Source organism: Aythya ferina (assembly GCF_964211825.1).
Source record: "Aythya ferina genome assembly, chromosome: 13".
Lineage (NCBI taxonomy): Eukaryota > Metazoa > Chordata > Aves > Anseriformes > Anatidae > Aythya > Aythya ferina.
In genome coordinates, this window is record NC_140311.1 from 15008514 (window position 1) to 15032095 (window position 23582).

The 23582-nt window shown below is 61.3% G+C and overlaps 2 protein-coding genes across 2 annotated transcripts; one reads left to right on the forward strand and one right to left on the reverse strand.

The window, feature by feature from the left end:
* Nucleotides 1–2830: 2830 nt before the first annotated feature.
* On the reverse strand, nt 2831–7393 carry LOC311443875 (uncharacterized protein; the record flags this gene model as incomplete). The annotated part of the gene is made up of 4 exons (XM_084534449.1): nt 2831–3883; nt 4413–5104; nt 6488–6549; nt 7381–7393. The coding sequence occupies 4 exons, from the start codon at nt 7391–7393 to the stop codon at nt 3631–3633; spliced, it is 1020 nt and encodes a 339-aa protein (XP_084390575.1). The 3' UTR covers nt 2831–3630.
* Nucleotides 7394–18095: 10702 nt separating this feature from the next.
* FAAH2 (fatty acid amide hydrolase 2) lies at nt 18096–23579 on the forward strand. Its single transcript, XM_084534879.1, has 11 exons — nt 18096–18337; nt 18458–18540; nt 18637–18770; nt 18908–19117; nt 19494–19613; nt 20296–20431; nt 21000–21117; nt 21298–21417; nt 21617–21728; nt 22041–22235; nt 22712–23579. The coding sequence occupies exons 1-11, from the start codon at nt 18161–18163 to the stop codon at nt 22885–22887; spliced, it is 1581 nt and encodes a 526-aa protein (XP_084391005.1). The 5' UTR covers nt 18096–18160; the 3' UTR covers nt 22888–23579.
* The last annotated feature ends 3 nt before the right edge of the window (nt 23580–23582 follow it).

The window sequence follows — 23582 nt, forward strand, 5'->3', positions numbered from 1 at the left end:
CATTGCCACCAGCAAGCAGCGCCAGCGCCGCGGAGCTGTGCCAGTGACACCTTGCTTCTGTGTCCCCAGCACCCTCCTGACGGTGGTCTCCTCCGGGGAAGTGTCCCGAGATGCGTGCCCAGCCCTTCATCCTATCTGGATGTTTGGCTGGGGGGCGTTTGGGACGAGGGGAAGGTGATGCTGGGCCGGCAGAAGCTGGCTGAAGCACCAGCCGTGCTCAGCTGCCCACCCCCGGGCTCTCAGTCGGACCCCAAGGCCCTGGGGGTGTCCTTAGACCCCAACCCCTGCTGTTGGGCAGCTCCACGGGGTGGCACGGCGCATCTCCCTGAGCCTGGCAGCCCAGGCAGCCCCACAGCCGTGCCCTCAGCGTCTCCACAGCTTCCCCTCCCCACGCCGTGCCACCTCCCCACACAGGGGCTTTCCAGCCCAAACCACGTCCAAGGGGAAGCAGCTCCCAGGCACATCCAAAACCAGAACGCTTTCTTCCTGCTTCCGCCTTTTATTTATTTATTTATTTATTTATTTATTTATTTATTTATTTACTTTGTTTATTTATTTAAAGAAGCCATCAGCCCGGAGAGCTGAAGTCCACACGTCTGGCTCAGGTGGCCTCGTGGCACCCGACAAAGCGCCGCCACGCCGCTGCTGCGCAAAGCCACGGCGGAATGACATTTGTTTTTGTTTTTGCTTTAAGCTAGGGCTGGTCTCGTCGGGTCTTGCAGATAACGCTCCCCACGTGCCATGCGCCCTGTCCTGGAGGAGGAGCGTTTCTGGAAGCTGCCGCTCGCCTCGCCAGGAGGGGCTGGTGCCTCCCCCCCGCCGCAAAGCCCCAGCTGCGCACCGAGCCCCGGCTGCAGCCGCTCCCAGCCCCGCCGGAGCTGCCGCTTGCCCCGCTACCATCTTTGGGTGTTTTTGGAGCCAGATGATGACTCAGGCAGCCGTTCCTGGGCAGTGTTTACACAGCCGTGACGAGAGCAGGGCTGGAAGCCGTGCCATGCCCATCCTGGCCGGTTGTGCCCGGCTCCTGCGCTCGTGCCGGTGACAGCTCCAAAGTGGGTCATTTGGGACCGCTTCACCCCCTCCCGGCAGGATCTGCCCGGCAACTTTGCTTCCTTACCCAATGCCCGTGCTATGCAGGCCCTCACCCTGAGCTGTGCCTGTGGCAGGGCTACGTCCCCGTCATGCTGCAGGCATCCGCGGCCCCTGCTGGAGCTCATGCCATCGGGGTTTCTCGGAAACTTCTTGGCCAGCACAGTCAGCAGAAAAAGCATCCCAGTCCCACGGGGAGCCAAGGGCAGCGTGACCCACCTGGGGCTCTTTGCAGCCACAGGCATAGATAGATTTGGAGGTTTGGGGCGAAAGCAGCTGGGATGGAGCCCCTGGGAGTGAAAATCCTCCAAGCAGGCTTTCCACCTCTTTCTTTCCTTCCTGTGCGATGGGAAGCCCGGCCCTCGTGATCCCCATCCCGCATCCAGCCCTGCTGTGACAGCAGAACCGAAGCCCTTCCCTGCCCTGCCCACAGAGCCTCGTAGCCACTGCTCAAAATAGCTGGAAAAGCCCTAAAATAACCCACCTCTGCCCACTCACTCCACTCCATGCCCCGAGGAAGGCGGAGGAGTGCGTGTAAAGCCCGGGGGAGCACTGGCCCCGAAATACACCCCTGTGGGTGCTGCTGCCACGGCTCCCAAACCGCAGGGTGCAGCACCGCCGGCGGGTGCCGGGGGGCCCCTTGCCACGCTCCGTGCGGCCGCACAACCCTCCGTCTGCTGACGCACGGCCTCCCCGTGGCGTGCTCGGGCTGTTTGTGTGCCCGCTGCCCCGGCTACCAGCCGCTGAGTCACCGCGCATCCTCCCCGCGTGGGAAGCACCCGGCCTCGTCTTTGCCACAGGCGCCCCACGCCTTTCGGGGTGGGGGGAGATGTCGGCGTGGGGCAGGCAGGGGGACAGCCTGGGGACCAGGGCTGCCTGGCAGTGCGGGGAGCATCCGAGGGTGTCAGGGAGCAGGGATGCTGGGGTGGGGGCTGCTGATGGCGTGCGCACGAGGGTGGCTGCGGGTTTGCTCCATCAGCTGCCACCTCACTCCTGCGCCACCCCGTGCCCCACGCGGGGGTCCCGCCAGCCCCGTCACTTCCCGGAGCGCAGCCTTTTGGGGAAGTGAGCGTGGATGCCAGCGAGATGAGGCAGAGCTTGGGCAACGGGGGGGGGGGCAGAGCCCGTCCCTTCGTCACTTCGCGCCTCCAGCCTTACGCCAGCCCCGCTGTGGGGAAGGCAGGAGGGGTGAGGTGCCCGGCAGCGTGCCCACCCTGCTCCCCAAACCCCAGCAGGGGCAGAGCAGGAGCTGCGGTGCCAGCCTGAGCTCAGGGCCTCTCCATCCCCGGGGTGATTTGGGGGTGCAAAATGAAGCCAGAGCCCCAGCCCTGCAGCCACAAGCCACCCTGAGGTGCTGGCAGCATGCCCAGGGGACCAGCCCAGGGGACCCCGCTCCCCTGGGGTGGGATGTAGGGACAGCCCCCCCTGCACCAGGGCAGGGGGGTGAGCGGGTTGGGCACCAGCAGACTTCCTGCAGGCGTCACCGTCACCGCCAGCCCTTCCTCTCCCCCAGACAGACGGACGGACGGACGGATGGACGTGGGACAGGCAGCATCCCCCACGCAAGCAGGTGCTGGTGCTGTGACCGCTCCCCGGCACCCCCAGCCCCACCGCCCAGCCCTGCCCCACGGCCCCCCAGCGCGGTGCAGGCTCCAGCATCTGGAAGGGATCAGCGGGGAAAGGGGAGGGCTATAAATAGCAGCCAGTTCCCAAATCAGAGATTAAAAACAACAACAACAAATCAAGACCAGAGCACGAAGTGCTGGCGCTGCTGCCCGCCGTGTTTATACATATATATAGTTTTTTCTTTTTTTTTTCCCGGTTCCTCGCTTGTTTTCCATCTTCCCTCCTCGCTGTGATGTTCCGGGGCTGTCCTCTCGCCCACTGGGCAGGCTCCCAGGGACGCATTTCTTGGAAGGTTGCAACCTCCTCCGTAGCTTGAAAACAAAGTGCGGGCAGGAACATCCCTGGACCCTTTTTCTGCTGGTTTAAGCCCAAGCATGGGCTTGTTCCGCGGAGCCAGGCTGAGGGATGGGGAGGTGGCTCCACGTCCCACCGAGGTCACGGAGGGGAGGTGGAAATACGGGCGAGAGGAGAAACAACCCCGTGGCCCCGGAGCCGGTGCGGCGGTGTTTATCCTTGTTTTATTGCCCTTTGAAGCCGTTTCAGTGGAAGGGCTGAGGTTTGGCAACACCACGATACAGCCTGGGCCAGGCCGGCGTGACACACGCCGCCTTCGTTGGAGAAATAACCTCGTAAATCTGCTTAATGCGGGCACTGAATCATTCCCGCTCCTCTCCCATTGAGCTGAGCCTTCCCTGCTTTAAAAAAAATAAAAACAAGGATGGTAAAAACAAGGAGCAGGGAGGATCCCTGGAGAAACAGCCTGGCTGGGGGCAGGGTCCCTGCCCGTGGCAGGAGGTGGCACTGGGGGACCTTCGAGGTCCCTTCCAACCCAAACCATCCCGTGGCTCTAACGCCTGGCCCTGGAGGCACCGAGCAGCGTGGGGCTCGTGCTGCCCCGTGGTTTCTGGTTCAACATCACGTCTCCAAGAGCGGCCAGCAGCGGGGTGGCACATCCCTCCCCGTCCTGGTGGCCCCCAGGGACTCCCCCCATCGATGCCCTTCTGCAGGGCTGCGAAGTGCCCCCAGCCCCACGGGCAGCGCAAATCCTCCGGAGAACGATCTCACCCAGCACGGACCATGGGCCTTCAGGGCTTTCTTCAAGGCTTCAGGACCACACGGCCGCCCCAGTTTTCCTTTTAGAGGCAGCGACGCAGAAACTGCGAGTTTCCTGCGTTCCCAAGTGGGGTGGGGGAAAAAAAAAAAAAAAGAAAAAAGAAAACAAAACAACAAAACTTGGAAACTTTTCTAAATATACGCTACGAACGTCCGCAAAGGAAGCGTCGCTAGAAAATACGTGACTTAAAAGGACAAAAAGGAAAAAAAAAACCATGACGTCCTCGGGATTACGCACGGTGCCTGCGTGGTGCATCTCAGCCCCTCTACGTGCCCGGCTCGCAGCATCCCGAGGCTCTCGCAGCCGAGGCAAGGAAAGCCCGGGCTGAGCCCTGGCTCTGCTGACACAGCACGAAGCGAGGAGAGCTGCGCTGGGCTGAGTTCAAGGTCGAGGGCTGTAAATTCCTGGTTATTTTTAGCTGCGGGACAGCAGCTGGCGGAAAACAAGAGGAAGAACAGCTGGGATGCAGGGAGGGAGAGGGGGGTGCGAGGAAGGTGGCTGGTTTGTCGCCTGAGATGAGGGTGAGACCTTCGGGGATGGAGGGGAGAGATGCTGGGGGCGGTGGCCGGGGGCTCCCACCTACCGTGCAGACGCAGGTGTGAGGGCACCGTGGTGGGGCAGGAGGACCAGGGAGCATCCTCGGTCAGCATCCCACGGCAGCGGTGTCCCCTGCGCCCAGCCAAGGCTGGCTGCGGAGCTGGGAGGCACCCAGGCTGCCCAGAGCACAACCGTGCCACGGGACGTGTCCCCGAGCACCACGGCCCCGTCACGGGCTGGGGACACGGGTGTCCCTCCCCGCCTAGCGGTGCCAGCCCTGGCAGCAGGATGGAGGCACGTGAGCAGCTCCTCCGTGCCCTGGCTGCCTCCAGCGCGAAAAATGCAGCGCGAGACCCCGTGTCGGGAGCCAGCCACCGCCGGCGGCGCACAAAGAGCCCCTTCACCGGCCCAGGAATGAGAAAACTGGGACGAAAACTGGGACGGGGGACAGCCGGGGTGCCGCAGACAGAAAGGCCTTTGTGCGACGGCCACCACCCAGCAGCATCGCCACGGTCCCCACGGCCACACCACCTCAGCTCCCCCTCCGCAATGAGGTCTGCAGCTGCTGCGGCACCCTTGGGGGTGAGGCTGCGGGGTGCTGGGGTGGCTGGCACCCGCTGAGAGCTGGGATGCTGGAGGAGAAAACCTCCAGAGGCTCGCCCTCACCACCGCGGGAAGGCGTTGCCTGACCTTCCCTGAAGAAGACTGGAAACCGCGTTGGCATCTGCGGGGTCTCCACTAGTGAGACGCTCCCAAAGGGCCTCGTGGCACCCCCAAAGGGTTTGGAAGCTGCTCCATGCCCCGAGGGCACTGCAGGGTGGACGTGCTCTCCTGCCAGTGCTGTTGTTGCAAACCCCTTGTTTTCGATTTTATGTAAGCAGGGAACCCAACCCTGCTCCGGGACATGGTGAAATTGCAGCCGTACGGAAACAATTAGAAAGGGGAGGGATAAGGAAGAAGCTTGGCTTTATTGGCACACAGAAGAAAACAGAGCCCGTCAGCCAGCCCAGATCCGTCTGTGCTGGGAGAAAGTAGCCCACGAGTGAGAGAAGGGCGCGGGGATGGGACTCACACCTGGGTGGGCTGGGGCTGAGGGCTTTGCTCAGGGCAGGTCCTGCTGCACTGGCAGGAGAAGGCTCTCGAGGAGATGCTGCCTCACTGAGGATGCTTCTCTCGCCAAGCTGGGGACCTTAAGAAAGGCCAAGGCAATGGCACGCCGACCCCAAAAGACCTGCTGGGATCTCCTCCACCGAGCACACCTACGGGTCCCCGCTCTGTCCCATCATCTGCCCTGGGGTGTCCTCTCCGTGGGATGGAGGACAGGACCAGCGCCTTGTGCCTGGGGTCATCACCCCTCCAGCAGCTCTGGGTACCAGCAAACACCCCTCCAGGCACAGTCCTGGCTCGGGACCAGCCTCGCAGCTCAGCCTGGCACCCAGCAGAGCAGCCTCTCCAAGCTGCAGGGCTCGTTGACAGGGGAAGCTCGCCACCAAAACTGCTGGAGAAAGGCACCCCGTGGGCATGGCGCGCTCCGAAGGCAAAGTGATTTTATCCCCCGTCCCCGTGGCGAGTCAGCTTTTACAACACCGCATCGGGAGAGCTTCACCCTCTCCTTTTAGGACAGGGGGGACACAGGAGACAGCTGGGAGCTTCGCAGCAGGGTGCTGGCCGTGCTGCTCAGCCGGGGAAAGTCTGATGCAAGCACGCAGGGAACTTGCTCCGCTGGCAACTTCCACCACGTCTTTCATCAGCAGCCCTCTGGGGCGGGAGTCCCACGGAGTAAATACCTGGGATGTGCTGGGGAACAGCTAATCCTGGGTTTGCCCTGCCCGGCAGGGGAGGAGGAGCAGGGCAGGTGAGATGGGGCTCGGGGCGCTGGCTGCTTCCCTGCGCTCCTGCTCGGGCTGAAACCCCTGCCAGATAAAAAAAAAAAAAAGCCAGCTCTTGAGGCCAGGAAACTGCAGGGCTTGGAAAAATCCAACGCCAGGGTGGCCAGAGCCCACTCGAAGCTCCAGCACGAAGCATCGCCTCCTGCCCCAAGGTGTGCCCGTGCCAGACCCAGCTCACATCCCCATGGCCAGCACCATGCTGGAGACGCAGCCCGGCACCTCCTACACCCACCGCTGCCGACCCTGTGCCCAGGTCTTCAACAGCTCTGGCCTGGCTGCTTGCTCCAGAGTGCCCTAAAATACCCCAAAACATCCCCCTGGGGTCAGCAGACCGGCCCGTGGGCCTCATGGGGCGACCAGACCGACCTCCTGGCCCAACCACCCCTTTGGCTTATTCAGGTGGCTGTTTCCATTCCCTGTCCCCTCCCCTGTCCTTGGGTTTAGGGTCGGAAATGATGGATGCTTTCCTTAGTTCCAAATCTGAACATTGTTTTCTTTTGCGCCTCTTTTGGTTTTGTTTCCTTTTTTGTGGAAAATTCCCAGCGCTCGCCTGTCTTGGGGGCCAGGCAGGGAAGTGAAAGCAAACGCTGCGCTCAGCTGAGCCCGGGGAGGCTGGAGGAGCTGGAAATTTGAAGCACAGGCTGACCCCGAGCACTTCCCACATCCTACAGCCAACCCCTGGCTGAGCCTTTTGCAGCAGCCAGGTGTCTTTGTAGCATCTCCCAGTTCCTCCTTCCCAGCTCGCTATTTCCTACGAGCTGCAGGAGTCCTAGAGCAATCTGACCCGGCACAACTGGGTGCCCCAGGGAACCACTTTGTCTTTTGAAACACCCAACACTCCGGGCCCCCTCAGTGCGATGGGGAGAGCATCCTGCAAGAAAGTCTGGGAGGAGCTGGGGTGGGCACAGCTGGTGGCACGAAGCCACGGGTTGGGTTGTTTGGGGCGTCGGGGCACCCTGTCCCCCACGGTGTCCCCAACATCGGCCCCTCTGTGGCCAGCCAGAAGTCACCTCCTGCTTTCGCTCTGGCTGCCCGAGGGGCTCGTGCTCTTGCCCTCAAGGTCTGGAGAGGAATCACTCCCAATCCAGCTCGTGAGGGGGCGCGGGGACGTTTGGTGCTCCCCACCCTTGGGGGCCATCTTCCGCGTGCCCTCTCTGGGCTCCCCGCAGCCCCGTTACTGCTGTTGCGGAGGCAGCGGGCTGGGGCCGTGCCCAGGAGCTCGGGCTGGCTGCTCCCCAGATAATTATAGCTCGGCTGTTTATATACCCCGTCCCGCGGCCGCAGGAAGGAAGGCTGCAGGGCTACGTAACCGGGCTCCCCACCCCTTTCCCACTTCCCCCTCCCACCCGCACCCCCGCGTGTGAACCCGGCACTTGTGACGCCGCGGCGCAGCCCGGTGCTTCCGAGCCCCATTTCCCCTTTCTCCTAAGGCTCCCCGTGGCACCGTGCACCGGGACGTCTCCAGGCTGTATGGGTCGTGGTGGGGCACGGGCAGGTGCAGCCCCACCAGGCTCCTGCATCCCCCAAGCTGGGAGCTCCTCAGCTCATTTGGGGACGCCAAACCTTGTCCTGGTCCCCGTGGCTCAGCCTCGTGGGTGCTCCCCGCGCTGCAGGCGCTGTGCTGGTTCTCCACAATGATGCCAGTCCTTGGGGAGCCCAAACAGGAGGGCTCGAGGCCATGCTCAGCCCACCAGCACCCCAGGGGCTGTGTCCCACCACCACAGGGTGCTGCAGGCTGCCCACAGCATCTCCATGCAGGTCCCTCCACCCTCCATCCCCAAATGTAGGATCAGCTCGGCCATCCCAGCTTGTTTTGAGCAGGACCAAGCAGAGCACGGTGCTCCTGCACAGCCTGCTTGGCTGCAGGAATGGGAACAGGAACGGGAACGGGGATGGGAACGGGGACGGGAACGGGAACGGGGATGGGGACGGGGATGGGGACAGGGATGGGGACGGGGACAGGAACAGAACGGGCTGTGCCTGCACCACACCACAAGCCAGCTGTGACCAAGCCAGCGCTTTCTGTGTTTGTTTGGGCTGTTAGATAACTTCGAAAGCAGAAGCTGGAAGGGCTGGCGGCTGAACAGTTTGTTCTTTCTGACTTCTGCGTGCCGGTTTCTTCAAACCACAACGCCTCAGCGATGAGATGCTGAAGCCGCAGCCCAGCTGTGCCTGCTCAGGGAGCCACATGGTGCAGAGCCCCTCTGTGTCCCCCGGTCCCCTCCTGCGGAACCTGCCCTTGCTCCGTGCCCAGCCCCTCGCTGCCCGGGCACTGCACCTTTTTGGCACCGCGGTGAGGGGCTCTCGCCCCTTCTGGCCACGCTCCCAGCCCCAGGGCAAGCTTGTGCAGGCTCCGTGCCCTCTCCACCTGGTGCCCAGCGACGTGGGGAAGCACCCTCCAGCTCCAGGGCTGGCACAAGACCTGCTCTCGGTGCTCAGGGCACCACCATGGTCCAGCAATGTGCTGTCCCCGTGGGGGCCGAGCAAGGAAGCCCCACAGCTTGCTTGAGCGCTGGAGGGAGGGGTGAAAACTCTTCCCAGCAGGGCTTTAAAGCTCCCAGCAAGCGCAGGAAGGCAGGGACTCGCCGTCACCGAGGCCAGGGCATCCTGGGGAGCTGCGCAACCTCAACGGCTCGCCACCAAGAGTGCTGGGGAAGAGGCAAGATCAGAGGCAGGAGGAAAGCTACAGGCTCGTGTGCTTTCCTGTGGTGTCAGGGCAGGCTTGTTTTTGAGCTGCCGAAGAGGAAGCTCAAGCTCAGGCTCCAGCTCTGCTTTTGCACCCTCCCATGCCAGGAGCGTGCCCTCCGTCCCCGCTGCTGGCCCAGCCTCTGGCGATGCTCTCTGCTCGCTCCTGGCTTCCACCTCGGGAGCCCCAGGCAGGGAGACGAGAGGAGTGGACCCAACGTGGAATTGGCGAAAGCCAGGGGTGAAAACCCAGCCCATCGGACTTAAAAGCAGGGAGATCTCCCCGGGGAGGTTCTTCAGCCTCCAGTCCCCTCTTGCTCCCAGCCGTGAGGTCCAAAGGACGCGGCCGTCCTTGCGCAGGGGACAAGGAGCACAGCCCAGGCTGTTTATTCACCACTTTGCTCCTCGCAGGGAGGAGCAAGGCGATGGCACGCCGGGCGAGATAAGGCATGGCTGCTGCAGCTGCGCTCGCCGGGAGCCTCGTCCTCCGCTCCGGGCCCACAGGTGCATTTGAGGTCAGGCAGAGGAGAGGCTGCCAACTGCAGCACAGCCCGGACTCGCTGCTCTCTGCAGCGGGGAGGGCACGCCGAAGCTCCCAGCCACCTCCAGCAGGCTGCTGGTGGCCCAGGAATCCACCTTTGCACAGCAGCAGGGGGTCGGGACGTGCCAGGGGGGCTGCCCTCTGTCAATGGGAGCACTGGGACGCTGGGGTCGGCGTCCTCGTCCCCGCGCTGCCCCGGATGGGTGCGCAGAGGGACGCGCGGCTCCGGCACAGCACGGGACCACGGTTCTCACGAGTGCAGCCAGCCGCATGAGCAGGCAGCTGGGAACTCGGTGGCCGGGGCTGGCTCCCTGCAAGCAACGTTATTTATAACTCTCAGTTCCTCTCTTCGTTCTGCCGGGTGGCAACTGGTTCTGCTGTTGGCCGAGCAATATATATTATATATATATATATTTTTTTTTACCTCCACTATTTCTAGGCTATTTTTGGCCTCCTTGCTGCGGGTGCTTTCAAAGGGCTGGAGCAGGTAGCTTGCTTCGTGTGCCCAGAGGAAGAGGAGGGATGTATGGGGAAGGCTTCCAGACCGGGTGGGGGAAGCAGGCACCTGTAGCATCAGCTGCGTGCCAAGGAGCTGGGGCGCAGGAGGGGCAGCCTTTTCCTGAGGGAGCCACGATGGCCACGTCCTCCCAAGCATGCCAGCAGCACCAGACCCTGAGCACGCTGCAAGAGCACATCTGCACCCTCATCATGAGGAAGTGCAGCCTGGGGAGGAGGAGAGAGAAGCAGCCCAGGGGTACTGTGGCTGCGACCCCTAAAAAAGCCACCTCGTCCCAATGGGCCTGAGTCAGAGCTCCATAACGGGGCAGGGAGGCCGGGCCCTGAGCCACACAGAAAGCCTTGAGAAGCTCAGAAAGAGCCAGAAGCTGCTGCAGGACAGACGCCCACCTCGGATCTCGGCCAGCTCGAACCTTCCAGGCTGTTCTGCCGAGCTGGAGCCCTGTCCCTGGAGCTCTGCAAGGACTTGGCTTGCACAAGCACGAACCTTTTCCCTTCCCGGGGTCACGAGACCCAAACAGCCCCGACCAGGAGCTGTTTTTCTTTTACTATTTTTTTTTTTTTTTTTTTTTTTTTTTTGCTTTATCAGGATCTTGCTGAGACAGGCGGTGTTCCCAGCGAGCGGGTCATGTTTGCGCAGCGGTTTGTAAACGCAAACCCTTATGTAAGAGCGCGGGGTGGCCGCGGGGGCTCGGCCGCGCGCATGTGCAGGGCGCCTCGCCTGCGCCGCTGCTGCTGCTGCCACCGGCTCCCCGGCTCCCGAGGTGCACGGCGTGCGCACGAGGTGTCCCCTGCGGCAGCCTCTGCTCGGGGTGTGAAGGGCTGCACGCCCGCCGCACGCTCCCCCGGGCGCTTCCAGCAGCAGCGCTCCCCCTCCGCCGCCCGGCCCCGCTGCCAAGAACGCCTGTGCTTGCTCCAGTAACCCAGCTCCTGAAGGTCGCTGGCTCGAGGCCGGGCTCGCGTCCCGGCTGCCTGTTTTTATTATTGATTGTCCTTATCGTCGCTCGGCGAGTACACCCTGTCCCCTGCACGCCTGCTGCCTCTCCTGCTGCTTTTTGCCCGGGCTCTGTCTCTCCCCGCTGGGCAACCTGCGAGGACCGCGCTGCCTGCCCCGGGTGGTGCCAGCGGTCAGCGCGGTGTCACCAGTGTCACCGCTGGGAGAAACCTGTGAATCAGCACTTGCTGATCCAGTGGGAAAACCTGCCTTTGGGGGACCATCAGGCTTTTTTTCTCCTCCATCCTCCTGCCTCCTCTCTGGGAGAAGGGCTTCTCCAGCCTCGGCAGACACCCCTGCCACAAGCCAGGTCTGGCTGTCCATGCCATCCCCCCGCCACCGTGTGTGGCACACCACCAGTGCCACCAAACCGTGCCCGCTCCCTGCCCGTTGTGCCCACGCCTGATGCTGCCAGGGCATCTCCAGAGCGGTCCCACCGCCTGCGAGCAGGGGACGATGCAAGGATGTCCACAGCACCTGATGGCAGGGGAGGGCACAGGGACACCAGGGTGGCTACATCCCTCTGCCAGGCAGGGGCAAGCCCAGGAAGCAGCAAAAGAGAGGAAGAAAGAGAGGAAGGGGAGAAACAGAAACAGAAAGAGAAACAGAAAGGGAAACAGAAAGAAGTGAAAAAGGAGAGAGAGAGAGCAAGAGGGAGAGCAAATGGAAGGGAGGGAGGGAGAAAAGGAGGAAGGGAGGGAGGAGGATGGAGGAAAGATGGGAAGGAGGCTGGAAGGTTGTCACTCCCTGCACCACATCTGCAGCAAGCCACGTGCTGATGGAGCCCACCAGCAAACCCAGCGGCTGGACACCGAGCTCTGAGACGCCTTCCCAAGGGAACGGCCAGGGTCTCTGCCACTCAGGTCCCCTTAAACCAAGCTGGAAAATGCATTGCAGGAACATCCCAAAAGCGGTGTAGGGGACATGGGGAGGAGAACCCCATGCTACGCCGGGGCTGGCTGTCATCGGGAGCATGGGGCACCCCAGCCGTCCCCATGTGCGTCCTGGTGCCAGCTGCTTTCCCCACACTGCTGAGCGCCTCATGCCAGGGCTCAGCAGCTGCCGACTTACAAATGTTGCCCCAGATAATCCCATTTCCTTGCTGCCCAGCAGCTGTGGGTGCCCCGCTTGCCCCTGACTCTCTGCAGGGGCCAGCAGGCTTCCCAAACGTCCCGTGCGCTCCTCCTTGACGAGCCCAGCCAGCCTCCCTGCAGCAGAGCCTCGCTGTTAGGAGCACGTTCGGGCTGCACGGCAGACGACGTGACCTGCAGCTCCAGGACGTGAGCCGGTCAAATTAAATTGGGTTTTAGCACGCTAATTGCCATGTAGCAGCCAGCACGTGATGCAGCACACCCTTTTCATCCCGCAAACCCGCTGCTCTTTGAGAGGTTTCCAACGTGCCAGAAGACACAGCAGAAGCAGGAGGCAGAGCCGACCCAGGCAGCACCCGGCACCCCTGGGGCACAGCAACAAAGCAAATCCTTGGGGGACACATCCTTGGAAAGGGGAAGCGAAGGACACCAGGGCCCCAAGGGGATGCTTGGGTCACCTTGGGCACGGTGGCATCCCAACCCAGCCCTCTGGGGGTGCCACCGTGCCCAAGGCAATGCAGCCACCCCTTGCCTTGCCCCGTGCGTGGGGCCGCATGGCAGGGCTTATAGGGCCAGACAGGGACACCAGTAAACAGGTCTGCACCTTGCTGGGGACAATCCCCAGCGGGGTGAGATGCACTTTCTGGAGAAGAGTGGAAAATTCCTCTCGCTGTGCCGGGCACTCCCTCAGCCCAGCACATCAGCTGTTGTCTCGCAGGACTTGGCATGCCCCGCAGTGTTTATCAACACCGTTGCGCAAGGGCCGTGGCACACAGCTTGGCAGGGCCGCGTGGGCCGCTTGGGCAACCGGCTCTGCCGAAAGCCAGAGCACTTGGGAAAGAGTCCTGCAGCCTGCACGGGCGGCGAGACACGCCTGGCAGTCCGGCACGGTGTCGTCAACATGACGGCCATCGGCACCGGATGACTGTCAGCGTTGTCTGCGCTCAGGCACTGGCCCCTGGGGTTCGCTCCATCTCATGTGACTCTTCCAGCACGCCCTCAGCACGTCCACAAGCACGAGGTGGTGCCATTCTCTTCAGCTCTGGGGCCCACAGAGAAGGCACCAGCCCCAGAACCCATCCATCCCCAAGCCACATCGGTGTCCAGAGGGCTCCGTATGCCTCCAAACACCTCTCCGTGGGGCTGGTTTCATCTGGCAGGGCTGTGAAGGATCTCAGTGTGTTGGTGCCCCCTTACCCAAGGCGTGTGGCTCCCTTCTCACCGAGGAAACCCCTTTGAGGGGCTGGGGGCACCAGGAGGAGCATGGACACCACAGCGGCACATCTGGATGAGGGCTGCTGCGTGAATGCAGCTGAGCACCAGCACTTTTTCACTTCAGGTGTGCAGAGCTGGCACGGTCCCCTGGGGCAGAGGAGGAGGATGGTGGCTGGGGGGCAGAGGGGACATGAGGCTGAGATGGGGGGGCAGCAAGCGGGCAGCCCCAGGACGCAGTGGCAGTGGCAGGCAGGGCGGTGGGAGCTGGAGGTGTTGGCCAGGAGGCTGCTGAGAAAGAGCAGCACCACGAGCAGCGTTCCGCACTGCCAGAGACACCCTGGAGCCCAGGAAATTCCTCAGCTGTTTCTCAAATCCCAAGGTGCGCCCCAAAGCCCAGCTGGAGCCAGAAAGGGCTGGCAGGTTCGTGGGGGGTGGGTGCCAACCCCCACGGGGCAAGGAAGCAAAGTGTGGTCCCTCTGCAGCCCCTCCAAGGGGCCGGCAGCTCCTCCGGGCACTAAAGGCACAGGGACCGAGGAGGGGGCTGCCCGGAGAGGGGTCACATCAGGAGGAAGGGCAGCAGCCCCCTAAATTCAGCACCACGCAGACCCTTCCCCAAGCCTCCGGGCAGCTGGAGCCGCGGCGGAGAAGCAGGCTTCGTGCAAGCCAGCCAAAAAGTTAGTCGGAGCAGAGGCATGCGTAAACATTTGGTTTCACCGAGGGCTCCGGGCGAACACAGTGTACCCTGGCTCCACGCAGCGGGAACAGCTGTGGCCCTGCGGGGCCCGGAGGCACCAAACCACAGTGGCAGAGCGACCTCCTGCGGCACGGCCACGGCCGGGGGCACCCCAAAACATCCTCGGTCCCTGGGAGCACCCCAAAACATCCTCGGTCCCCGGGGACAGGGCGCAATGCCGGTGCCAGGCAGATCCGCGCCCCTGCGGAGCCCCAGCCAAACTCTGGCGAAGGGGGCTGGCAGCTGGGGTGCCTCTGCCCGAGAGCTGTTAGCAGCGGTTAAGCAAACGATGCGGCAAACAACCCAAAAATTGCCTCGCCTCGCTTGTGGCCGGCTGCAGTTTGGATTTCCAAGAACGGAAGCAGCCCGGGGCATGCTGCCGCGCCGGCGAGCGCAGCCCCTCATAGGGGAGAGGGAGCTGAAATCCAGTCCTTGCTCCCTCAGGTGGGGAATCTGGCAAAATAAAAATTAAAATTAAAAAAAAAAAAAAAAAAAAAAGCCACTTGCTGCACCTCCAGATGCTCCAGAGCACAGCACCAGCCCAGCCCTGGGCTTCCCTCTCTGCACCAACAGCGGGACCACCGCCAGCTGGGGATGCACAACCCCACACAGACACCAAAACGCGACAGCCACAGCCCAAAACCACTCCCAGCATGGCCACAGAGCATGAGGTGCTGACAGGAAAACTCCTCCAGCTTGGGCGAACCGTGGGGCTTGTGCCCATGCTGCCAGCAAAGGGGGTTCCCAGACCATTCCAGGGACTGCATGGACCAAGGGATGTCCCTGAGGTTTACCCGTGCTCCTTGCCCAATCACTCCTAGCAGCGCTAGAGGCACAGCATCATCACCAAACACAGCCCTGGGTGGCAGCGCTTGGGAGGGGAGCCCCAGCGATGGCACAGCCTGTGCCAGGGGCACCCCAGAGCTCACAGAGCTGGTGGAGAAGCCAAGCGCCCTGCCTGGACTGGAGATTTTAGACCTCAGGCCAGTCCCAGTCTTCCCCAGCAGCTGTTCAATGGAGAGATTTGAGCTCGGGCACAAGGAACAGGTCCACAGTGTTTCCAGAGGCTTTGTCCCCACGGTGGATGCAGGCAAAATAATTCAGCTTCCCTCCACGCTGCCAGCCTGACCAAGCAGGGGCTCACAGCACCCTGGGTCTCGCCCCAAAACGTCGGGGCCCTGAGGCTGCTGGAAGGAGCCACGTCTTCACCCTGACTTTCCAAGGGAAGCCGGGGCCGTTTGGAGGCAGCGGGTGCTCCCATCGCACGGAACAACAAATGCCCAAACGCAGGAGGAGGCAGAAGAGAAGAAATGAAACAACCCACCCCAAAACCCAGGGGTGGAGGGGACAGGGGCTGGTGGGGGGCACCCCACAGCCCCCAGCTGTCTCCGCTGAAGCTAAGGACAGCCTGCACTGCAGGTCAGCTGCGGGACGGTGACTTTGGACAGGTACCCGCGTGCTCTCCAGCTGGTATTTTGGAAAGCTTTCCCGGGTTCCTGCACCCGTTTCTCAGCAGGCCCTCCCCCTGACACCAGGCAGAAGTTCCTGCGAAGCCTGCTCAGCTCGGGTGCGAGGTTCCTGGAGCGATTTCGGAGAATTTCTCTCAAACCCCTGCGTGCTGCACCGTGGTTATTCAACAGCCACACAGCACAGCAGGCGGGCTGGCTCCTGGCAAGCTCTCAAGAAGACAGATAATGGAAACGCAGAGCACAGCATCGCTCAGCGGTGGATCTGATTAATGGCAGGCGCGGAGGAACCTCAAACTTGGTGGGTTGGGTTTTTGTATTATTATTACTATTTGGTTTTGTTTTCTGGGAAATAAAGTGTCTGAGGTGTTGTGTTTCAGGCTGAGCATTTAAATGTCCCTCCTCTCTTCCCCCACCCCAGCAATGTTCTGCGCAAACCAGTTTTCTCCTGAAGCTTTACATATATGTTTTGAATGACTCATTTTCCCAAGGAAAGAATTGTACTCCCAGGATTATTTTTTTTTTCTTATTTTAATTTCCTGCAAGCCTTTTCTTTTTCTGCACTGGAGAAAAGACCCGGAGTGGCTCGGTGAGCTCGGTGAAGGTCACCAGAACACAGCACCATCCATCAGCACACGCCTCCCTGCTCCCCACCAGCCTCGAGCTCTGCTGCTGAGCTTACTGCATGGTTTCTTGGCCAATTAGTGTTACAACATATATACATGCAACAAGCAGAACCACGCCAGCTTTCCACATGTTCTTGCCAATTGCTCTTGTCTTTTTAAGCCTTTGTTAATACTGAAATGTCTGGTGATAATGACAGGCCTAAGTCCCAGGGATGCAAGACCCTGAATCATGCTTTTCTTCTCCCTAGCTGGGGGACAGCTTTGGATGTGTGAGCTTCACTGCTTATTTCCAACCTCCTTGCTCTCGGCTGCTTGTTTTTTAATCAGCTTGGAATTAACTGGCTTATGGGGTGTTGCTTGCTTGTTGGGTTGATTATGGCCATTGAAAAGCAGTCTTAATTTTGATCGTAGGCGTCCTGGTACTTTATTTCTACAGCACCTTCTATCTCATCTTTCCATTTTTCATGGAAATGAAGTTCCTCTGGGATACCATGAATTATGGTAGCTGTTCTTTTGGCTTTGCTCCCAGAAAGCTCGTCCTAGTGAGAAGCAGCACTAGCTGCGATCTGGGGCAGCACTGGCACACAGCGTGATTAGCGGGGACGCGGGGCACTGGTGCCAAGTGACTGGGTATGAATTTCAAAGCTGTTCTTGAAGATGACGAAGATGAAGGGAGACACTTTGCACAGCAAACAACACGAAAGCTGGGCTGCCTAAGGAAGAGCAGCAGAGGGAGCGGAGACCTTAGGCAGAAGAGATTTTGCTCATACCCCTCTCTGCCAACATTTGGCTAGGACTTGAGGGGGAACGGCAAATTTACCAGAAAAATGACAAGAGCAGCACTGGGAAGGTGATTAGGAGGGGCATTCTCTCCGTCTCCTTCCTGGGGATGGATGCACGTCAGTGCTCTCGCTCTGGCAGAAGCCTGTGGGGCTGACCCAGGCTCCCCCAAGCTCCGAAGTTGCCTTCTCATTGCTAGCTCCACATCAGCAACACGAAGGTGCCAGATTTCACGGGCCAAGTGTTAACAAGTCCTGGCTTACTGTTTCTTCTAAGCAGGTGACTTTGGGGCTTTGCTAAACCACGATTACACAGAGACGCAGACACGAGGAAACCTTTCTAATCCACCCCTGTCGTAATCTGAGGGCGTGTAGGTGCTTAGATATTGCAGGGGAAAGTGCAAAGACTACATGAGGACCTAGATAAGGCCACCTGTGCGGGTGTTTCAGCAATGTCAGGGCACACGGAGTGGTTCCCTGCTGCTGTGCTGCCGGAGGCATACACGGGGACATGGAGCGCAGCGGGGGACCCGTGCCAGCGTGTGGTCAGGGCAAACCTGCCAGGGGAAAAAATAAAGAGATTGGGTTATTAAAATCACCAGGGGACAAAAAAATGTCCCATCTTCATGCGGGACAAAGAGACTCCCCCGCCTTTTACAGGGAAAGCAATCTCTTTGATAACAGCTGTATATATATATTAAAAAAAAAACTCTATCGAGATGACTTGGCTTTGATGCTAGGCTTGTTTTCACAGGGCAGAGGTTGCTCTGGCATCCTCGTGGAGCATGCACACCCCAAGTGACTCCCACAAACAGCCTGGCTTCACAGGCACAAAAAACCTTCAAAACAGCCAAAAAGCCGGGATTTTGGGTCAGCATTTTTGTCCGGGGGGCGGCGGGGGTCTCCAAAACCCTTTCGCCTCAACTTATTTATTCCTTCCCCGCACCACCAGCTCCCGCAGCGCCCTCCCTGGAGGCGATGACCCCGAGGGAGCCCTCAGAGCGCTGCCTCGTTCCCCGGGACCGCCCCGCTCCCCGGCGGCCATTTTGCCGCGGCGCTGCGAGCCCGGCGCCCTACGCCGGCTGCGCACCCTACGCCGTTACCACGGCAACCGCGCCCTCCTCCGGGCGGCGGCGCCGTTGCTTACGTCGCTTCCCCGCCCGCCCCCAGCCGCACTATGCGCACTAGGGGCACTAGGGGCACTAGGAGCACTAGGTGCACTAGGGGCAGTAGGGGCACTAGGGGCGCTGGGAGCGGCCATGGCGCTGTCTCGCGCCGAGCGCTGCCTGGCGCTGCTGCTGCGGCTGCTGTCCCGAGCCTGCCTGGCGCTGCTGGGGCTGGCCGCCCCCTCGCCGCCCCGCGCCGTGCCCCCCCCGCGCCGCTCGCTGCTGCTGCTGCCAGCCCGGCAGCTGGCCAAGAGGCTCCGGCAGAGGGAGGTGGGCACCCCGGGGTGCTGGGTTCGGGGATTTTTTATTTTTTATTTTTTTTTTTTGGGGGGTGTAGGGTGAGTTTTGGGGCAGCCCCGTCGCTCAGCGCCTTCCTCCCCCTTCCCCAAGGTGACGTGCGTGGAGGTGGTGGAAGCCTACATCGAGAGGATCAAGGAGGTGAACCCGCTGATCAACGCCGTCGTCAAGGACAGGTAGCGCGGGGGCTACCTTATCCCCCTTATCTCATCCCTTATCCCTTATCCCTTATCCCCAGCACCTGAGCTGCCTCTCCCCTGGGTGCCGTGCAGGTTCGAGGAGGCTCTGCAGGAAGCCCGGCAGGTGGACAAGCTGCTGGCAGAAGGTCCCGGCGATGACTACCTGGAGGAGAAGTTCCCCTTCCTGGGGGTGCCCATCACCGTCAAGGAGGCCTTCTCGTTGCACGGTGGGTTCCCCCCTTCCCCTGTCTCTTGCATGCAGTGCCTTGGGTGTTGGGTGGCCGCTGCAGGGGACTCGGGGGGGAAGCAGTGTCCTGCTCCCCATCTGCCTCCCCTTTGCCCTTTGCTGACCCTTCCCTCGCAGGGATGCCCAACACCTCTGGCCTGGTGAACCGCCGCGATGTCATCGCCACCTGCGATGCCACCGTGGTGTCACGGCTGAAGCAAGCTGGCGCCATCCCGCTGGGGGTGACCAACTGCAGCGAGCTGTGCATGTGGTACGAGTCCAGCAACAGGGTCTACGGCCGGACCAACAACCCCTACGACCTGCAGAGGATCGTGGGGGGCAGCTCAGGTGAGCACGCTGCTCCGGGGGGGAAGGGGTCAAAATGCACAAAGGAAATTGCTCCCGCTGAACGCTGCTTTCACTCGCTGCTGGGTTCCTGCAGAGCTTGCAGGCATTGTCCGGGGTGGTGCAGGAGGTGATTTGTAGGCCCAGCGTCTTCACACCTCCTAGGTGTTACACTTGGCACTGCTTCATCTTGTTATGGGTACAAAGAACAATGCAGATGTGGCATTTAAGCAAGCAAAAATCCGCTTGGCCTGTTTTCCCAGACATTGCAAAAGTGGCTCCCACTTTGCGTGCACACAAAGGGAAGTGCGTACCGCGGGATGCTTCTGCTTGTTCTGTACTATCGACCACCGTTTTTGCTTTATTTTCTCCTGTGCAGGTGGGGAGGGTGGCGTCCTTGCAGCCGCCTGCTCGGTGATAGGTGTGGGCTCCGATATCGGCGGCAGCATCCGGATGCCGGCTTTCTTCAACGGTGTCTTTGGCCATAAACCCACCACAGGTGAAGCTCTGCAGGTGAAATGCACGGAGGAGGAGGGCGGTGGGAGGAAGCTCCGCTGGTTGCCTCCAGTGGGTTTTGCCACCGTGGGGCTGCCGCGCAGCGACAAGCAAATTCTTGCATGGGGCAAGCCCACGGCGTGAGCGCCGCAATGAGAAACCATCTGATGGCAGGACATCAAGTGCATGGGAGGCAGGAGGTGTCTTGTGACAGGTATTGCATCCCCAGCGTGGGATGTTTTCCCAGCACCGGTATATGCTGCTTGGGTGTTTCCCTGACAGCAAGAACACAGGGTGCTTTCAGGTGGCGTCAGGGGTGGTTTTCAGCCTGGAAGGGTGCTTGGCTGTGCCAGCCAGCTGCTTTTGCCCCTTGTGCACGTTGCCCCGGGGCTGCAAACGCTCTGAGGAACACCACTGGAAATTCCTGGAGCACCGGTGCAAACCCCAGGGTACCTCTGCAAATGCCTGGAGCAGGAACACAATCTCCAGGGCACCGTCACAAATTCCTGGAGCAGAAATGCGGTGCCCAGGGCACTGCTGCCAGTTCTTGGGGCAGCAATGCAAACCCGTGACCTGCAACCCCTGAGCTGCAGCGGGAGACCGTGGTGCTGCAGGGCTCGCCCCATCTGGCACTGGTGGTGCTGGGGACGTGGCTCGTGGCGAGTGACACCTCTCCCTGCTTGCAGGAGTGGTCCCCAACGACGGGCAGTTCCCCATCGCACAGGGAGCGCGCACCAGCTTCCTCTGCACCGGGCCCATGTGTCGCTACGCCGAGGACCTGGAGCCGATGCTGCGGGTCATGGCTGGCCCCGGAGTCCACAAGTAGGTTGCTCTTGGTGCTTCCCTGGTGGAGCTGGCCTTTTCTGTGTTCCGCCTGCTTTTTCCTGCCGCTGCAGAACTGGTTTTCCATCCCTACTGCCACCGGGTTGCTGCTCTCGCACCCGAGCAGCGTTTAGTATGCACGCACCAGCACGGTGCAGGCAGGGCAGGTCCTGCTGCTTGCTGCAGCCCCTGCAGGCTCACGGTGCTTCACGTGACCACGCGCTCCATTACTGCTTTCATTTCTGCTTTGGCCCTTGCAGTGCAAAGCTGCAGTCCTGACCTCAGCCTCAGGCAGGATCTGTCCCTACAGGGTGCACCTCGAGGGACAAAGTTTCTTCCGACTGCTAGAGCAGCAATAAACATGCAAAGCTAGCAGAGCACGGGGCCAGTGGGATGAGCAAGCGGATGGGGAATGGGCAGTTTCGGGGTGTCTGTGTGTCTTGAGGGACCTTCCTCCCCCCACTGGCCAAGAGCAGGGTGTCCTGAGGATGTTTCCAAGCCTGTGAACAGCTCCGGAGCAGGGAGGGAGCCAGGCACGGATTTGCGAGCAGCCTCGTTCCCTTTGCAGGCTGAAGCTGAACGAAAAGGTGTCTCTGGAGAAAATCAGGTTTCTCTGCATGGATCATGACGGCGGGTCCGTTTTTGTGTCGCCTGTGGACAAGGAGATCCTGCAGGCCCAGAAGAAGGTAGGAAGGAAGGGGGAGAAGACACTTCTCTTGTTCCTCTTTACAGCAGAAACGGTGGAAATGTGAGTGGCTGCAGGCGGTGTTTGACTGTCCCGGGGTATCCAGGGCTTTTGGTGTTTTGGGTTTACGGCAGTATATTGTGTCCTGGCGGAATCAAACCCTTCCCCCTGTCCCCACCAGGTGGTGGAGTACCTCGAACGCGATCTGGGGGTGCAGGTGCAGCGCGTGTCCGTCCACAAGATGAAGTATTCCTTCCAGATCTGGTCGGCTATGATGTCTTCCAAGGACAGCGACGGGCAGGTGGGTGAGGTGGCACAGGCAAAGGCATGCGTTCTGCGGGAGGAGAGGAGGATCAACCCTCTGGGGCCAACTGTGGAGAGTTACAGAGCTCCCAGACCTGCCCAGAAGTTTTCTGTGCTCCTTTGCATGAACAGAAATGGGAATCGCGTGCCTCGTGGCATGCTGTTGCTGCAGTAGGGGGGTGTGTGTGTGCTTGCAGGATGCGCAGCTCTTCACGGACCTGCTCGGGGATCACGGGAAGCCGGTGTGGCCGCTGTGGGAGCTGATGAAGTGGCTGGTGGGGATGTCTTCTCACACCCTCCCGGCCATCGGTAAGTGCAAGCCCCGTGCTGTGCGGAGGTGCTGCTGGCTTGGCAGCAGGTAACGGGGGGGATAATGGGGAGCCCTCGTTAGCAGTGCTAGCATCGCCTCCTGATGAGTGCCGAGGTTGCTCTGCTCAACCCTTGGAGCAGTGGGCGTGCTGAAAGACGTTCCCCCACCAAATCTGGGGAGCGTCTCCTCCACCTCTACGGGGTGGACAGCGCTGCGTGTGGCTTCACAACGTGCCTCCGAGCCTGCTGTAACCCACGGTCCCGTTGGCCCCGCTGTAACGCCGTGCTCCTCTTTGTGTCCTTGCCCTGCAGCCCTGGGGCTGACGGAGAAGCTGGTGAAGCTCAACCGTGGCGCTAACGCCAAGCTGGTGAGCATGGGGAAGAGCCTGCAGGCTGAGATGGAGACCTTGCTGGGGCCAGACGGAGTGCTCCTCTACCCTTCCCACCCCACCGTAGCTCCGCGGCACCACTCCCCGCTCTGCATGCCCTTCAACTTCGCCTACACAGGTGAGCAGCCGCAGCTCCCCCGCTGGGACCTCCAGCGCTAACAGCAGGCTTACCAGAGGGTTCAGAACGCCACATCATCGCTTGGCCTTCGTGCAGCCTGCCCCAGAGGGCTGTGCTCGACGTGGTACAGCTGGCAGCGTGCTTCAGCAGCCGCCCCAGAGCTGCTGCACGTCTTGGGGTGCAGCTTGGAGCTCCCCACGTGGCTTGCCTGCATCTTGAGCTCCTTGTTACCAGCTCCACGGTGTGATGCTGCCTGGCTTCGGAGCAGTGTAGGGATGGTGCCTGGAGCAGATCTTGGCACCTCACAGCAAGGGTGGCATCGCTTGTGGGTCATCCCCGTGATGCTGGCAGCCTCTGGCCGGTGCTGTCCCTTTGTGCTCTGCCTGGTGGACCTAGCTTGGCGGACCTGATCCGGGCGAGATATCGGCCTCCGAGTCAGCTGGGGGAGAGCTCTGATGTGATCTTCTCTCTTCCAGCCATCTTCAACGTCCTGGGCTTGCCCGTCACGCAGTGCCCGCTGGGTTTGAGCAGCGAGGGCTTGCCGCTGGGCATCCAGCTGGTGGCTGCATCCTACAACGACCACCTGACGCTGGCGGTGGCCCGCTACCTGGAGGAGGCCTTTGGAGGATGGGTGCTGCCTGGCAAAGCTTAGCCCGGCCTCCAGGAGGCAGGGACAGAGGTGGCCACGCTGGGAAAGGCGGCGGCAGGCGCTGATGTCCTGCCACTGCCTTCTGCCTCCGTGCTTGGAGCATCCTGCCCGCGTCCAGCCCGTGTCCTCCTGGGTGTGGGGGTGCCCGTCCCTCCGTAGCGCCTGCTGCTTTGAAGACGCTGCGTGAAGGCGAGGGAGAGGAGGCTGGATAGGGCACGGGTGCTGCAGAACTGTCTTCATTCTCCTTGGCCTCTCCCTACCCATGGCTTGGGCCGCTCGTGGGCTCCCCAGAGGCGTCCTGGTCCCCGCAGCCTCCGTGATGTGCTGCAGGGCGTCCCCCCCAGAGCCGGCAAGCAACGCAGGAGGTGATGCTGGAGGTGATGCTGGAGGTGATGCTGGCGGTGGCTGCGCACAGAAGGGACGAGCGTTTGCTCTCGTGAGCCTTTGACAGCACTGAAGAGCTTTTTGGCTGCAGCTCTCTGCGTGCTGGGATGGCTGACGCGTCTCCTGCCCGCAGCTTCTTGGCATCACCCAGCCTGATCAGCGTCCCGTGCTCCTGCCCTCCGAGGTGCCCGCTGCCTTGCCGTCCCCCATGAGTGACACGGGCAGAAATTTGGGCCGGGGGGGGGGCTATGGGGCAGTAAGTGCGACGTGTTCTCAATGAGGATAACATTAAAGAGTTTGTCTGCCCGGTGCCT